We start from the raw sequence: 17,019 nt of genomic DNA, 5'->3' as shown, positions 1-17,019 counted from the left end.
TATAACATCACAATAGCATATATTCTTGTTTTGCTGTCAAGCTGCTTCCACATGGACCTGGCAAGCTGAATATCTAGGGAGCTGCTCTTTTTGCCTACTATCATAGGAAGACGCTGCCATGTTCTGACTTTCAGCTTCGAGATCTAACACAGTGTGCCCTGTGTATCACCTAAGTGCATTTTCCACACCAGTACCAGAGGTTCCTGAAGACGTCAAGTCACTTTCTGCTACACTTGGAATGAAGCACAGCAGAGACTTAATTTATCTGCTTTGGCCTCACTGGCCCCAGTCTTATTTTAGTGCCCCATCCTCACTAGGAAGACTATTGGTAGGCTGGTTAATGGTTAATAGGACAGTGTAACAGCTATTCTTCACAGAGCGCTCTTTCCCCCTGAATCTCTTGTCTCTTGTTTTATCTTTAGCATACCCTTGCCTTGTTACTCATGATGTGCTTTTCTACATGTCCACAGTTCCTCATCCTGGCCACGCCTGCCTCTTGGCTGTTTGCCCTGTTGTTCCAAGTCGTGGCTTTGGTCATGGGTCCTAGATCTTGTCCTTTCTTGTCTTCTTTGTGGTCCTGATTTCCCTAGCTGTGCTCATGAAACCAGCTTCCATGTCCAGCCATGGCCTAGGATTGCCCTTCCATTTCCTGTGATAAAATCCCTAAAGGTTGAGGTCTGAGGGCCTCAGCTGGCCCTCCAGTATCTGGTCTATGCAGCTGGAAATAAAAAACTTGATTGATCTGGCAGAGGAGATTAAACAACAACATGGTTATAGTTGATGCTCACGGCCTTAGTTCCTTACATTACAAAAATTGGGTTGTCTTAACATCTGGATCGACCAGGGTGCTCATGGGATTTCACTGAAGAGCAACCCCTCAATCTAATAAGTGCAGTAATGCTTGACTGTTTCTGACTAGACTTCTCAAGATCTTATGCCTATGTGCTCCTTGAGAGAACAGTGTTTGGGAATTGTGGATGAAGAAGTGCCAGGTTGAAAGTGCAGGTTGCAGGAGAGAGATGAAGGAATCGGTTGCCTTCAAGATCAGGCAGGGAAAGAAGAGGCGGCAGCATTAATTGAGGAAATGAAAGGTGAGGGAATAAAAAAGGCAGAGTCTCAAAATGATACTGAAAGGGGAGGGGAATAAATATTGGAGGATGCAATTATGTCCCTTTCTGTGTAACCACAACCTAAAATGAGGAAACAGTTAATGAGAAAGTTGTTATCTGTTCTGCTTTATCATAATCTCTGCAGGGATTCATTCCAAACATGTTGTCTTGTAATGACTGCCTGGGTGAAAAGCTGCTTATCTACTTGCTATGTCCAAACCGTGGGCATATTGTATTTTCCACTAAAATGTATTCCATTTAGTGTTGTGCTGAACCTTTTGCTCCCATCTGTTTTTTTGGCAGCTTGAAGAGGGTGGAGATGAAGTAAAGTGGCCTTTGGAGAGAAAATAAATTTTGTGGGGGACAGCAGAAAGGTTTACTTGTACTTTTTCTTTGATAAGATACAAAAAAGAAGAAACAATAAATAGTACCTATGTTGAAAACAAAGCAGAATATTACAAAAAAATGAAAAATTGTTATTGTAGTTAACCAGACCTTAACCTAATATGGTATTTATAAAAACAAAGGTTTTACTTTATTAAACAGCATGAAGCCCGTAGCACAAAAGCTCACATATTTCTAGTATTTCCTAGAAGACCATGTGACCATGCAGTAGTGGTAGATAACATGGGTCTTTCTAGGAAGTGGTGTCAGAATGTAAGCCTTTGTGCAAAGAGTTCTGTACTACTGCAAGCACAAGTGGGCTCTTCTAATGGGCTAACAGCCCTGCTTTTTAAAAAGTTCCATGTTTTAGAAAAGCACATTCATGTTTACAGCAGTGCAGGGCTCTTGGCGCTAAGGTGTCCTAGAAAGGCCACGTGACTACAGGGGAGAAAAAAGGGGTTTGAAGAGGTAAAAAGTCTGATCAGCCAACTTAAACATTTATTAACGTAATGCAGACCCTCAACCTATAAAATTTCTTCAGAGTTTTTGTTTGTTTTTCCACAAAATAGGCGGAACAAACAATGAGACCTTGTGAAATAGGGAGTAGGGCTTGATGCAACAGTAGTTCTAATTTGAGCATCATTTTTAAAACTTTAATTCTTCTTCTTCACCATCAAGAGCACGGTTTCAGATATGCCAATTTGCCTTGTAATTCAAAAGAGTCACTTTTGGAAATACAGCTGATGTACACTTTTGTTCTTCAGTTTCATCCAAAAACGTAAGAAAAATGCTGAGCTGCAACTTTGTGGTGTCAAGTTCATTCCAAATGACGATTATCTGCTTGCCATCTCATAGATGCACTTGCTTGGTTCTCCAGCAATCAAGTGTCTGCATTCTGAGATGTGCTGCGGCTTGTGACCTGACCTTAGGTCTTGCACTGCTAGCAAAGAAGTGCTCAGAATGAGGATGTGTTGCACTGGAATAAAGCATAATTTTACACTGTTATCGCAACAAAGGTGTGCCAGTTAGGTAACATCAAAAGAGAATGTTTTGATTTCGATGTTTCAGAATTTAGCTGCATGTAATGCAGAATACACACCAGCAAAATCCAGAAAGATTGGCTGTGGATGGCAAGCTGCTGTTGATTTATAAGTGTTGATTGCTTGGGTTTTTCAACTTCCTTTCCAGTGTTCTTCCATTGTTCTACAGCGCGCGCACACACAGAAGTGGAATTGCCATGTGCAGTGCTTTAGTTCCATACCATTCTCTCCACCCTGTTTTTCATTATTTCCCCACAACAGTCAGCCAGCCATATTCACACAATACATTTCAAGCGGTATTAATACCACATTGAACAGTCAAAGAATTCTGTAGTTTGTTAAGGGTGCTGAAAGTTGTTATGAAGTCCCTTTTCACCTCACAGAGCTACAATTCATAGAATTCCACGTGAAGAGGGATGAATTGTGAAGCTACTCTGAGAACAACTATTGCCACCCTTAATAAACTACAGCTCCCACAATTCTTTGGGGGGGGAAGCCATGTTGTTTTTTAAAGTGGCATTGTAGTGCTTTATACATATGGTGTGGGTGTGGCCTAAGTTCACTCCTCATTGGTATGTTTGGTTGTTGTTGTTTTCATCCATCATATTTTTTTCCCCATAATATATTGCTTCTGCAGACCTTTGGAATCCTGTAAGCCCTCTTGTGGCTGTGCTGTGCTATTTTGATTATGTAGTTCTCAGTGTGTAGATCCTTGAATTCACTTTTGGTGTATCAGACAGAGTAGTTCAGCCTCCCCCCCCCCCCAAAGAATAGTTAGAACAGCAGCGATAAGTCAATGAAAAGTTGAAGAAAGGGTAGCCAATATATGGCTTCCTGGATTAATTGGATTTTCTCCCCCTTAGATGTTATCCCAGAATTTGCTGATATTGATAGAGCAAACCCAAACTGTGTGGTGGTTGGTGATGCAGCAGACAACTTTTCTTACAAAAACCTTAATGCTGCCTTCCAAGTGCTCATTGGTTTGGAGAATCCAGTTCTGATATCTCTAGGAAGAGGGTAAGTTAATCAATTCATTTATAGTTCTCAGAAATATTGGGGATGCCAGAAATATATGCATGGTGCTTGCTTCCCCTTCCAGTCCCAAGTTCTTTTGCAGTATTTTGACTGCTTTTTTGAAACCCAGAATTAGGGAGAATTATGTGGGTGGCGCTGTGGTCTAAATCACTGAGCCTCTTGGGCTTGCTGATCGGAAGGTCGGCGGTTCGAATCCTCGCGACAGGGTGAGCTCCCGTTGCTCGGTCCCAGCTCCTGCCCACCTAGCAGTTTGAAAGCACATCAAAGTGCAAGTAGATAAATAGGTACCGCTCCGGCGGGAAGGTAAATGCTGTTTCCGTGCGCTGCTCTGGTTTTGCCAAAAGCGGCTTAGTCATGGTGGCCACATGACACTGAAAAAATTGTCTGCGGACAAACATCGGCTCCCTCGGCCAGTAAAGCGAGATGAGCGCTGCAACCCCAGAGTCGTTCGCGACTGGACTTAACTGTCAGGGGTCCTTTACCTTTACCTTTTTATGCCACTATTGCACTGCTCTATGCATTATCTTCTTAATCACTTCTTTCCTCATGGTTTTATCTGTTATTGCTGTGTATTAGATGTGTGTTTGCAAAGACTACCATGTATTACCCCCCCTCTAGCTCCCCTTTTTTTAAAAGCACAGGAGAATAGCAACTGTTTCAGTAGCATTTAGAATAACATGAAATCAGTTTTGCACCTAACACTGCCTAATTTTATTAAGTCTGCCTAACACTTGCTGCACACCATTTAGGATGTTTACAAACTGCAGGCTCTTGGGCAGGGGTCCCCAAACTTACCCGGCCTTGCGCAGTGGGCTGGAGGGCAGGGAAGCGCGTGCCCATATGCATGTGCACTCACTTTTTCCGGTGCACTTCTGGATCAGTGCGGCACTGGAAATAGCTTGTGCGCGTGTGCATGGGCCTCCGAAGACCCGAAAGTGCGCCAGAAATGATGTTTTGCGCATGCGCAAAAGCTGTTTCTATTGCTGCGCCAACCCGGAGATGGACAACCGCACTCTACCGCACTGGTAACAGTGGCCAGCAGGGGTCATCGGGGGCCGCACAATTGGCTCACACGGGCCACATCCGGCCCACGGGCCTTAGTTTGGAGATGTCTGCTCTTGGGCTTCAACATCATTTCCAGCCTTTTATCTCCCTCTGTCTCTTTGATATGTTGCTTTGCTTAATATCCAGCATAAAGAAGTACTGATCCCTAAAAGCAATTCTCAACCAGTGTAACTATTTTCAGTAGGGACAATATGCTTGCAGACTGCTGTCCTTACCAACATTCTTGCAGCAGCATTCTTTTCACTAGTTGCAATTTCTGGACCATCTTCAAGGGTCTGGACCACCTTCAAGTAGGTTGCATTACAGTAATCCAGTTTGGAGTTTACCAGAGCATGAGTAACTATGGCCTATCCCTATCCAGAAATAGCTGAAGCTGCGTAGAGGTGCTCCTAATCCTCAAGTCCACCTGGGCCTTGAGTGACAAAGATGGTTCCAGGAGCCCCACAAACAACATACCTCCCCCTTCATGGGAAATGTAACCCACTATGAATATACTAATAACGCCTCACTCCAAACCCCCTGATGACAGCAGCCTCATATAGAAGTTAAATTAAGGTTACCAGATTTCTTTCAATGAATATGGGAACACTTTTCAACTTCAATGGATTTTGTGAGGGGACTGATTTGTAAATCTGGGGACTGTCCCCGGGAAAAGGGGACGTCTGGTAAGCTTAAGTTAAATAACATGGAATCCCTCAAGAAAGCTTCCATGAGAGCTGAGCACCGATCACCCTATGCTATCCTCTGAAATTGTCCTTGAAGGTAAGAGCGAAACCACTTTAAACTCATGCCTCCATCTTCCTCAGACAGTATCATGTTCAATGCTGTCCAAAGCCATGGAGAGGTCAAGAAGAATCAGCAGGCTCTTCCCGCCTGCCCTTTTCCTGACTAAGGTCATCAACCAGAGCAACAAAAGCTGAGACTGCGTTGAAATGGGCCTAGAATAGAGATGTAAAATTTCCGGAAATTTTGAAGCTTGGAAAAAACCCGGTTTTTTTCCGGGGGAAACGGAAATTTTTGGAAAAATTGAAAAAAATGCTACATTAGCACTTCTTTTTTCTTTTCCAGATTGAAAGTCATTCTGTTACTTTAGAAACATAAAATATAACTATGGACAATTATTACAAACAGAATTTACTTTTAAAATAATATTTATTTGTATTTGTAACAAATGGAGCAAACATCTCCTGAACTGTTTACTAGTTTATGTGGAACAAAAAAAGCCTCCACAAAACAATTTTTAAAAATCCAGAAGTAACAATTATTCATATTTCCTCTCCACAGTATTAAAAAAAAACATTCTCATAAAAAGAACTGAAGAAGGAAGTGCGACTAAGTTTCAATGAATGGGCATGAAATTTAATCAGAATCATTTTCTGAGCTGTAATTAAGTACCGGTATATACTTTCAGGCCCTTTTTGTTGCTCTATATTTTCTTCCAGTGCTTTGAGGCCTAGTGAAGAGGAACAGAACCAATGCATACCACACGCATACAAAAACAAAACTGAAGCCTTTTTCTTTTCTGGTGACAACAGCACCTCCTAAAGGAAGAAATGTATCTTGTTCTTGCATTGGAGAGTTCAGTTTGTAACCTAGGACTTGCTTGTCCTCACAGAAATTAGAATAATCTGATACCATACATATTTTTTAGAAATGATTTATAAAATATTTGAACCCCTATCTTAAAATATTTTATTCATCATGTTAAAATAAAACATTCCATAATCTATTTTTTATTTTTCCAATTTTTTGAAAAAAACAACCCAAAAAAGGCTTCAGGAAAAACCCGGGGGGGAAACGTTTTCCCCCAATTTTTTCTGTTTTTATCCGGGCCTTCACATCTCTAGTCTAGAATGATAATCGGTTTTATACAAGCACACCTGAAGCTGCCCTACCACCACCTTCTTGAGCACCTTGCTGGGAGCATGTATACACCGGGCACCCAGCAGCCCTGATTTAAGGCTGTGCCTCTAACCCTGATTCTTTTAGAGAATAACTGCCATTGAACTTGGTAGGTCTTTCTTCTGAGTGGACCTGCTTTGATGTGGCTGATAGCTGCTTATATCCCATTGATCTCAACGTGGTGTGCCTTGATCCCCTAGGCATGATTACTTGTAAGAAAGCCCAAGTGAATTCAGTGTAGTTTACTAAATGGGTCAATAGCTGGAGCTTTTAATGCACTGGACAGTATTGGAGTGCATCCATTTTGTTTTATTCCTTGGAGCTGTCCCATAGTAGGCAGCTTTGATTTATTTCTAAACAGCTGTAAGGCTTTCTCAGAGTAGTCATGCAGGTAGTTCAATGGAGCTAAGTAGGGGTCTACTGTGATTGTTGACTTCCTCTGATAGTGTGTTTGTGTGTGTGTTGGGGAAACAGACCAAGTCTCACTTGGAGTGAAGTAAATGTTGCAGAAATAAGAAGTGTACAAGACCTTTGTAATTCAAACCTCCTCTTTAGGCTTGTAACATCTTCCATAAAGAGGATCACTTTGCTTTGTGTGAGAAGGTGACATTAAATTTGCTTTGATTCAAAATTGAGCTTCTGTGGTATCATCTAGCTGCAGCAGCAGCGCTTCTATCAGCAGTTATTAGTTTTCATGTGGTATTTCAGTAGTAATCTCTCTCTCTCTATATATATACAGTATAACAGAAAAGTATAGATAGAGTTCACTCCTTAAAAATTACTCTGAAGAAAGAAACTAACATTCTTTCAGCTAAAGTTTTAGTGTGCTCTCTTAGAAACCCATAGCATTAGACTTACTGGAGCAGAATACTCTCTTTGTGAAACTGGAGTGATTTACATTTAGCATCTGTTTTGGGCCGAGAGTGGGAATTGGCTTTGTAATTTCTTCTGTCATGCCACTGTCAGAAAATTAAGCTGTTTACGCTAGACTATAGAAGGTTAATGGCTGTTCTAGCAAAGGTCAAGTGGTCATTTTAAAGAGAGGCTATGCTGAATAATCGAAAATGGCAGAAGGATAAAGCATAAAATCTTATCTGACTGCTCATCCTATACATTTCTGTTCTCTACCTATCTGTCTTGGGACTTGAAAGAAAACACTTGCCTTATCCTGAATGTCTCTTTTACTATTTCTAGAAAAGAAATATGCTAAGTAAGATTCTGAATATTCACTAAAAGAAAAGCCCTGGCTTCATTCCTGAGCATAGTTTATTTGGAGTAAGTTCTACCTCAGCATTTCTAAAGACACATGGTTAAAATAATTGGTCAGCTTGGGTGGCAAACCCCTAGACCACTTAATCTTGTGTTTCTAGTTTGGCTAGTCAGTGAGATTCTTCATTTACAATGCAAGAAGAAAGAGTGTTTAAGGTGTGTATGTACAGAAGGGAGTTCTGGCTTATTGCCGCCATCTTGGTGGCATATACACCCATGTAGTAGTAGTAGTAGTAGTAGTAGTAGTAATGTCATAGGACTCAACTGGACAAGAGATCAGGCCTCCTGCTTCTCTCACATTTTTGTCAAAAGATACCATAGCGAACATACCAAATTAGTTCATGGAAGGAGAGGTTATTAGGGACTCTTGGTCAAGATATCTGTGTATTGTCTCCAGTATTGGAGGTGATAAGCTTCTGAATGCCAGGCGCTGAGGGGCACAAGTGGGGAGGGTGTGTTTCTTGCAGGCTTCCTTATGCAGGATGTTGGACTAGATGGGCCTTAGGTTTGATACCAGCGAAGCTATTTGTATGTTTTTAAGATCTAAAAATATTTGAATCTAATTTTAACCTTTTCATTTCCAGGCGTTATTATAAAGAAACAGATGGCTTAAAACTTGACGTTGGGGCATATATGAAGGCTTTGGAGGTATTTTATAGTTCAAAGGGATATGTGTATTGCAAGCACTGCACTGCACAACCACATTTGTTTGTATTGATCAGCGTGTGGACACAAATTGGATGGAGGTTTCTTATATTAGAAATTGCAAGTGGGTCTCTGTCTTTCTTGGGCTTTTTTGGGGGGGGGGGATAAACGTTTTAAAAAGTCCTTGTTACTTTGGTGGTGTTGATTATTTGGAGGAGAGTAAATATAATCAGCTGTAAGAACAATGCACAGCTCTCTCATTTAGTTTGGAACCTTTTGCTCCGTAAAGCTTAGGAGTAAATGCAATTCACAAACTGAGGGGCAGAGTTAAGAAGTGGGCAGGGAGGTAGCTCATCAATTTTATATGTTAACAACTGACAAGGTTCTGAAACTTCCAAATGGGTTTTAAGATCCCTAAATATACCAATATATGGATGGAAGACGGCATGCAAAGTCAGTGGTGTTGTGGGGGCCCATACCTGTTGATCTTTATAGCAGCAGTCCATATCACATGTGAGCTGTGACAGTGCTTTAGCAAATAATGTAGCACAAAAGGTGGATCCTGTTGCCTCCTTGAAGGTGGCTTGCCAAGCACATACCTCTTGATTTCCCCAAGATTTCAAGTGTTCATTTGGAATGGCCTCTTTTGTTGCTACTTTTATCTGCTGACCTTAATTTCCTTTAATTTGTGTATTATTTTGCTGTTGCTGAATTTATTACTGTTGTTGACTTGCATTGCTCTGAGCTGCCATGAGAATGTTTATATTGAAGGGTGGCCTATAAATGCATAAATAAATAAAATATCATTAACCACCATAGCCTTTGACCTAAATTTTTAAAAAGCGCACAACACAATTGCTTGAGGTTGGAACTGTACTTGCCCTGTGATGATGCCACCTTGCCATTGTCAGTGGTGGCCAATGAAGAGAAATGGAAACAGGAGAACTCACTGTGATAATAATGCTCCCATCACAGGGCGAGTGTTCCTCCACAATTGTGAGGGAGAGGAACTCAAGGCAGTGTTCCCATGCTGCACATAGCATGTAATTCTCACCGGAGTATGTGCCAGAGTCTGTAGGCATGCACTTGCATCTTTGAAAGATTAGCCTGCAAGTATCTTGAAAGAAAATGACAGGCTATGTTAGTATGTCAGCAATGAGTCAAAGCATGAAGTGACTTGTTTCTATCAGTTGCAGCATGACTGTTATCTGCTACTTTTTGTGATACCATTAAATTCTTTTCAAGTAGCCCACAGAAACTCACAGCTATTTTTTTTTAAAGCCCAATTTCTGGATAGTTTCAAAGAACATGTCAGGCTCATTACCAAAAAATATAGGTCTACATTGGAAAATTGCACAATTATTTAGACATGACTATGATGATGATGGGATGTGGGTGGCGCTGTGGTCTAAACCACAGAGCCTAAGGCTTGCCGATAGAAGGTTAGCGGTCCGAATCCCCGCAACAGGGTGAGCTCCCATTGCTCGGTTCCTGCTCCTGCCAACCTAGCAGTTCGAAAGCACGTCAAAGTGCAAGTAGATAAATAGGTACCACTCCGGCAGGAAGGTAAACGGCGTTTCCGTGCGCTGCTCTGGTTCTCCACAAGCGGCTTTGTCATGCTGGCCACATGACCCGGAAGCTGTATGCTGGCTCCCTCGGCCAATAAAGCGAGATGAGCACCACAACCCCTGAGTCGTCCACGACTGGACCTAATGGTCAGGAGTCCCTTTACCTTTATGATGATGATGATGATGATGATGTGCCTTATTTGTGTGTAAATCAATCAGACACCTTTGTTTTGAAAGTTAACCATGTTAATTTTGTTTTCTCATCTAGTATGCATGCGATATTCAAGCGGAGGTGGTGGGAAAGCCAGCCAAAATGTTTTTCCAGTCAGCCTTGACAGAAATGGGCATTGAACCACACCAGGTAAGCTTTCTTGATTAATATAATCTGTGTTGATTCTAGCAATACCTCCAGTGGGTGGTTTGGAAGGGAAAATATAATCAAACAGTCTACGTTCACAAAAGGTGGTATAACATGGGAGCAGCGAACTCACAAAGGACTTCTGCTCCTCTTCTGTGAAAAGAGAAATTGCATGGTTCCCATGTTAAATTGCTCACTCATGGAGATTATTCACATGAGTTGGGTACTGCTTAGTTTCTTTTCCTTTATTTTACTTCCTCTGCCCTTCTTTTTAAAGGATGAGTTGGCCATAGAGTATTTGCTTGAACAGATTCATAGTGCAGAATGCAATTTTTAAAAATGACTTCTTATCTTGACCAAATCTTGAGTGGGTTTTGACATTGTAGGATCCACTTAGCTCATGTCTGTCAGGGACCAGGAGTCAGATTCTTCTTCATTGGGTAGTGGAGGTGGGGATTCCTTTAAGTAAAGCTGGTGGCCATCATTACAACCATCACCTCCAACTATTTTCTCCCCCAAGCTTTCATACAATGCATTTCTCTCCCAAAGCAGTCCTCAGTATTGTTTCAGATTTAAAAGCAATTAAGTTCTTAAACACGTTTAAGACAATAATATTATACTGCTATTTTTTTATGTGCCATAGCCTTTTAATTTGCTGTGTCTTGTTATACAAAATTGGAGAAAAACATGCCCTGGCTCCACTTTAAGCCAGTGGTATAAGTCCTCCTGCGACAGCACAAACTTTCACTTGGAAGGAATAAGAGTTATGAATTACAAGATAATAATTCCATCCAGTGGTTTGGATGATATAAAGAAAAACAACAGCATGTGTTGTGTCTTAGAACCTAGAGTTGATGCTCTGACCCTGTATTTCATGCTTTGTTTGTTTTATCGTATTATAGAATATGGGCATTGAGAAGATATAGTAAGTCATCGAGGCTCAGTTGTCTGTTGGATGATTGTCCCTTAAATAGATTTTAGAAGGGTGATATTCATTCTAATGTTGAAAATATCAGACTTTGGAATTTGAAATCAAAGGAAGCTTTTCCTTTTATATCACATTCCAAAGTTCTTCTTTTTTGAGTGTGTGCGCCTTCTGTGTTCCATTCCCTGTTTATTCTCTCTTACATTCTACCATTCGGGAACACATTGACCCCCTTTTATACACAGTATTCATATACATTTATGCACACACAGAGTCCTACAACTGACTGGCACTATTGTAGTGTGGCAAAATGGCTAGAGTGTTGTACTATGTCCTGGGAAACCAGGGTTTGAATTCCCACTCAGCCATGAAGCTCACTGGGTGACCTTGGGCCAGTCATCATCTCTTAACCTAACCTACCTCACAGGGTTGTTGTGAGGATGAAATGGAGAAGAGAAGGCACACCACCTTGAAATCCTTGGAAGATAAAGGTGGTCTATAAACTTAATAAATAGATATATAGTGCTTCCTTCTTCCTTGTCTGCTTCCCCACCAGCACCACACAGCTGTCCCTCGAACCACAGTGCTGATAGCTTCACACAGTTCTATATGGAATATTCATAAATATTATATAACCCTTCAGCAACTGCACGGAGGTCATTTCAATACAAAGTCATTATTATACTGCCAATACCACCTCAACGCCTGCAGCCTGTGTTTCCCACAGTTGTTTGTGTGGCTTTTTTTATACCAGTTGTTTATCTGATTTTGAAATTGCAGAAAGAGAGTTGTCTTGCCAATGTTCTGCACTTTCATTTGTTAATCTTATTCTGCTCACTGCAACCATCATATGCCCTAACATTGTCCAAATGGTGTGGCTTTGACCAGAATAAATAACAGTAGAGGAAATCATTCCTGTGATACAAGATCCTATAGGATCTTTCCCCACACAGACGTGTGTGTGTGTGTGTGCCTGCCTGCCTGCCTGCCTCCCTGTGTGGAGAAGGTTCCTATAGGATTTTGTATCACAGGAATAATTTCTCCTATATATATATATATACATTATATATATATATAAATATATATATATATAATGGCATTCAGTTTAGTCATACAATTTTTTAAAAAACTTTTAATGCTTTTTTTTTGCCAGGAGTTCCTGAAAAGGCTGCTCTGTGACTTCTTTTTTCTTTTTAAAGAAAAGCAGTCTGTTAAAATCCTGATCCTGGATTTTAATCCTGATCTTCTTTCCTAGTTATCACGTAGCTAAGCTATATGTTTCACTTTTTGTAATCTTCCTTCACAAGTCAATCCTTAAAGCACTTTTAACTGTTTTTGCCACTCTTCCCCAAGCTTTTTCCAATTTGTTGCTATCTTTCTAGTAATGAGATGGCCAGGACCGAACACAGCATTCCACTTGTACTAATCCATTAATCCCAGTTTGAAGGGCCCAGTGAACCAAAAAAGAAAACACTGCCACTTATTTTTTTTTAAAAAAAAACACCACACACATATGATGAAAAGGTGAGCAGATTTTGAGGAAAAAGCTCAGTGGACTTGCATCTGGTCGCTTTAAAAGCAAGCAACACAGGAACCACATAAACCTTATTTAGACACTCAGCCTCCTCAGGTGTAAACAAACACTGGGATAAATGGGGGGGGGGGATTTGCCAAGCCCTGCCCTCTCCAGCATATCATCTGTACTGTATGTGATTCAGAGCCCTCAGTGTTTTTGAAGGCAAGGGTATCTGAAGCAAGGAGCCTCCTGTCTTTGTGTTGCTATTTTGAACTCTGTAGTGCATTCAGACTGCTCAGTAGGGTAAGATTTGAGAAACCATTGCTGGTAGGGTTGTGCTTAGATTTCCATTGTCTTAACAAGGAGATGGCTCTTCCTTGTTGTGCTTGGCTTGTACTACCCAGAAAGATGTCCCGGTGCCTCACAGTGTTCGTTTCCTTTTTTTTTTTAAATGGTTACTGAGATGAAATTAATTAGTTTACAAGTGGGACCGGCAACAAAATGTGCTCCCATTCAGAATTCCAACAGAAATGTATAGAAATACACACGGTATGGAAAAAGTAGATAGGGAAAAGTTTTTCTCCCTCTCGTGTAATACCAGAACTTGTGGATGTCCAGTGATGCTGAATGCTGGAAGATTCAGGACATATAAAAGAAAGATTATAAGGCATATAAACAATGGAACTTGCAGTGATGACCACCAACTTGGATGGCTTTAACAGAAAATTAGACATATTCATGGAGGGATCAGATTATATTCTACCTCCGCTGTCAGAGATAGTATGCTTCTGAACACCAGTTGTTTGAGGCTCAACTTACTTGCTGTGAAACAGACAGACGTGTTCTTTCCACCTGAGCATTGCATGTATTTTGTACCCATCTCCCCACCCTACACATAGATTATCTTTCACACATGAGGCAGCTACAAGGAATGGCTCAAGAATGCAGCCATAATCATTGTGATTTGGGGGGGGGGAAATAGCTGACAGTTTTATCTAGTACATCTAGCTGTCTGATCATGCATGCAAGGTTTGCTGTGTGTGTTGGTATCTGCCTGGGATGATAAAATAGGGCCTAGCATGATGACATTCACCTCATAAAATTGTTCAGGCTCATTTATGTATTGCACTTAAATATAAAATTAGCTGTATCATTAAATCGTTGTAAATTCCCATCTGTGCTTTATCAAACATTACAGTGGGCTTCCCCCTCCCCCCACCTTTCTTCATTTTGCCACTGCAATGTCTTAAACTGTCTCACTGCGGCAGAGCTAGACAGTGGCTAAAGTTTGAATTTTTTGGAGTTGCTTTAATCAATAAAGTTATCACCAGTCATTTCCCTTGATAACTGCTTTGTAAAGAGAACCTGACTTTGCTTGCTACAGCTGAGATGTTTTCAACCTGCTCTTGGAATAGAAGGTACTCCCTAAAGTCCAATTTTCATTTTAACCTTTCCTCAATAGCCTAGAAAAAAACCAGATTGCTAGTATTACTTTAATAGATAGGAAATTTAAACCTCTTAGAGCTAACCTGCCCCTTCTTATGATTCAATAATATGACAAAGAATAACACATCTTTAAAGGTTACTGAAATAGCCTAATTCATATGTTTTAGGACTGCTGTAACAGTGGGTGATTTTTACTGTATTACGCTAAAACCTAAATAATGTTAAGGTTCCAGTACTTTAATGCCATCATAAAAAGGTCTATCTGAAGCAAATTGTCCTGCTCTAATGGGAGTTGCAATGGGTCACACAAGAGTGCATAAACTACTGGTAGTTGCAAATTCCTGATTCTGATAGTGCCAAATATAGGTATGAAATGGTGCATAAGAATGCATCCCTCGTTCCCATGGGTCCATGAGGCAACTTTCCCACCTTGTCCCAATGTCATTATGCTGCACTAAAAGCAAGAATGCCATTTGCCTAGTTAGAAACCTCTGCTTGGTGCAGTGCATCCCGGGTATCATTGAAAAACGGAAACAATCCACAAATGCGAGGCTTGTCGAAAACTTGAGAGTATGAATAGTGGTTTTACGTTTTCTCACTGAGGTGGAGTGCTGCATGCACACTGGTGGCATGGGAGTAAACTAGCATGGAAGGACAGGTAAACATCACTCTGGCCCTGCCTCACAGCTCTTCAGTCAGCAAGTGTTGTAGCCTCCTGTTTTGTCACCCTATTTTTGTCCAGGTACCTTAGCACAGAGGTCGGCAACCTCTGGCCCATGGGCCGGATGCGGCCCACGAAGACCGCCCGCAAACTGGGCCACGAGCCGCCCGCAAACCGAGCCACCCACTTGGCAAGTCCCCTGTTCACTGAGTGGTGCCGGAAATGGCATCTGCGCACACGCAGATACCAGAAACCACATCTGCACATGTCCAGATGCTGAAAATCGCTTTTGCGCAGGCACAATTTTCGGCAGCTGGGCATGCGCAGACGCAATTTATGGCTTCATGCTGTGCATGTCTGGCCCACGGACGATCTCCGTGGGATTGATCCGGCCCAAGGCCCGTAAACCTTGCCGACCCCTGCGGCTTAGCAAATACATCAGGAGCAATATTATTTTAAACCGATGACAACACACCTGAGCTGCTGCTTTCTCAATGGTAATAGAAGATTGGAAAGCTGGAATGATCTTGGACTCAGGCATAGATGAACACACAGTCAGTTATTTTATACTGAGTCAGACCATTGGTCTATCTAGTTGTGAATTATGTATGCCAGGTGCAAGCAGAAGGTAGAACCAGGACTAGTAGTAGATCTGGGTGAGTTCCAGTAGACCAGTGAGGATTTCTTACTCCTAATTATTTAATAATGCAGCAACAAATAGACTCCCTCTTCCCCCAAATTAAGAAAGTTTGGGACGTGGGAACCAGAAATGAATTTATGCATGGAATGATTGTGTGGCACATTCTGGTACTGTAAACAATTTCCTAGGCTTAGTATATGCTCAGAAGCACCCTGTTACTTCATTGTGAGGGTATGTCTGCCTTGCATAGCCAGTCTCTTGCCCTCCCAGAAATAAAGTTATGAAGCCAAATGCACAGGTACCCTTCAAAGCAATTTCTGTGGAACGAGCCAGCCTGGCTGCTCCCACCTGTAAGTGGCTTTAGCCAATGAGGGAAATCAGATATGTGATTGATAAGTGAGTTGTTTGGACACCAGGCAGTAAGAATTCTTGGGGTACTTGTTTTCTTCTCCCCCTTAGCGCCCGTTTTCTACTCCTGTCCTGTCTTCTAGTAAGTTCTTGGAATCTCTATAGTTTGCCTTCCTGTTCACCTAGCAATCTAGATACATCTGGCTGTTGTGGGTTTGTCTACAATCATGTACTCCCTTAGAAGTTGTTTTCTGCAAATATTACTACACAGCTAGTGAGGGTGGATGTTAAAGAATCCCCCTTCCCTCTAAAGGCAAATGTCAAAACTTTGTGAAAAGGCTCAGGCTTGTCTTGTGCTGTGCAAGAGCTAAAGACCAGACACTCATTTGGAATTCACTTACAGTACAGTGGTATACATGTCTATTCAGAAGTAAGTACCGGTATCTTCATGTTTAAAAGGGCGGCCTACACTTTGGTTTAGGATTGGCACTGAGGAAAAACTAGGATATTTAACAGCTGTGTGGCAGACAGAAATTCAACATGCTCAGCCTTTACTAGTATAGAAATAGAGTTATGGGAAATGCTTCACCATGACAGTAGCCTACTGTCTAATTTTGTGTTATGCCAGGTTCCCATGACAACTGTGTTATATTACAGCATACCCCAATGGCAGCCATTTTGTGACAGCACACTCTCAAAATTCGAAATGTACCTAGTGGTTTAAAAATGGTGACCTTTGTTCTGCCAGATAGATAAAACTCCAGGTAGATAGAACTCCAAATAGATAGATACCCCCCCCCCCCATAATGCCATAGGTACTAAGCCTTGCAAAGGAAAAGGCAGGAGGGGCTTTACTGAGTATTCATTCCTGAACTTTGATTATTAACCATTGCTGATTTAGCCTTTTTTAAGTGTGTGAGATAATTGCTGCCACTTTTCTCCCTGCTACATTTAAGAGATTAGGTTGTGACAGAATGCCTGATTCAAGGCCGCTAGTAAGTTTTACGAATAAGCAGAGTTTGGGGCTTTTTGCTCTGACCTCTGAGCCATATTATTTGGGCCTATTATATACACCCTCATCTTTTGGTGATCATTCCCATGCTTTCCA

General features: G+C 41.4%; 1 protein-coding gene across 2 annotated transcripts in view; it reads left to right on the top strand.

Moving 5' to 3' along the window:
• LHPP (phospholysine phosphohistidine inorganic pyrophosphate phosphatase) overlaps positions 1 to 17,019 on the top strand; it is a 111,144-nt gene that overhangs the window by 14,626 nt on the left and 79,499 nt on the right. For both annotated transcript variants that reach the window (XM_033149457.1, XM_033149459.1), the window contains exons 3-5: positions 3,397 to 3,550; positions 8,389 to 8,452; positions 10,286 to 10,378. In XM_033149457.1, coding sequence (XP_033005348.1) covers positions 3,397 to 3,550; positions 8,389 to 8,452; positions 10,286 to 10,378 — 311 coding nt within the window. The remainder of the gene's footprint in view (positions 1 to 3,396; positions 3,551 to 8,388; positions 8,453 to 10,285; positions 10,379 to 17,019) is intronic.

This window comes from Lacerta agilis, chromosome 5, assembly GCF_009819535.1.
Source record: "Lacerta agilis isolate rLacAgi1 chromosome 5, rLacAgi1.pri, whole genome shotgun sequence".
NCBI classification, from domain to species: Eukaryota; Metazoa; Chordata; class Lepidosauria; order Squamata; family Lacertidae; genus Lacerta; species Lacerta agilis.
The sequence above is the reverse complement of the archived record's forward strand: the minus strand, read 5'-3'. Positions and strand labels throughout refer to the sequence as shown.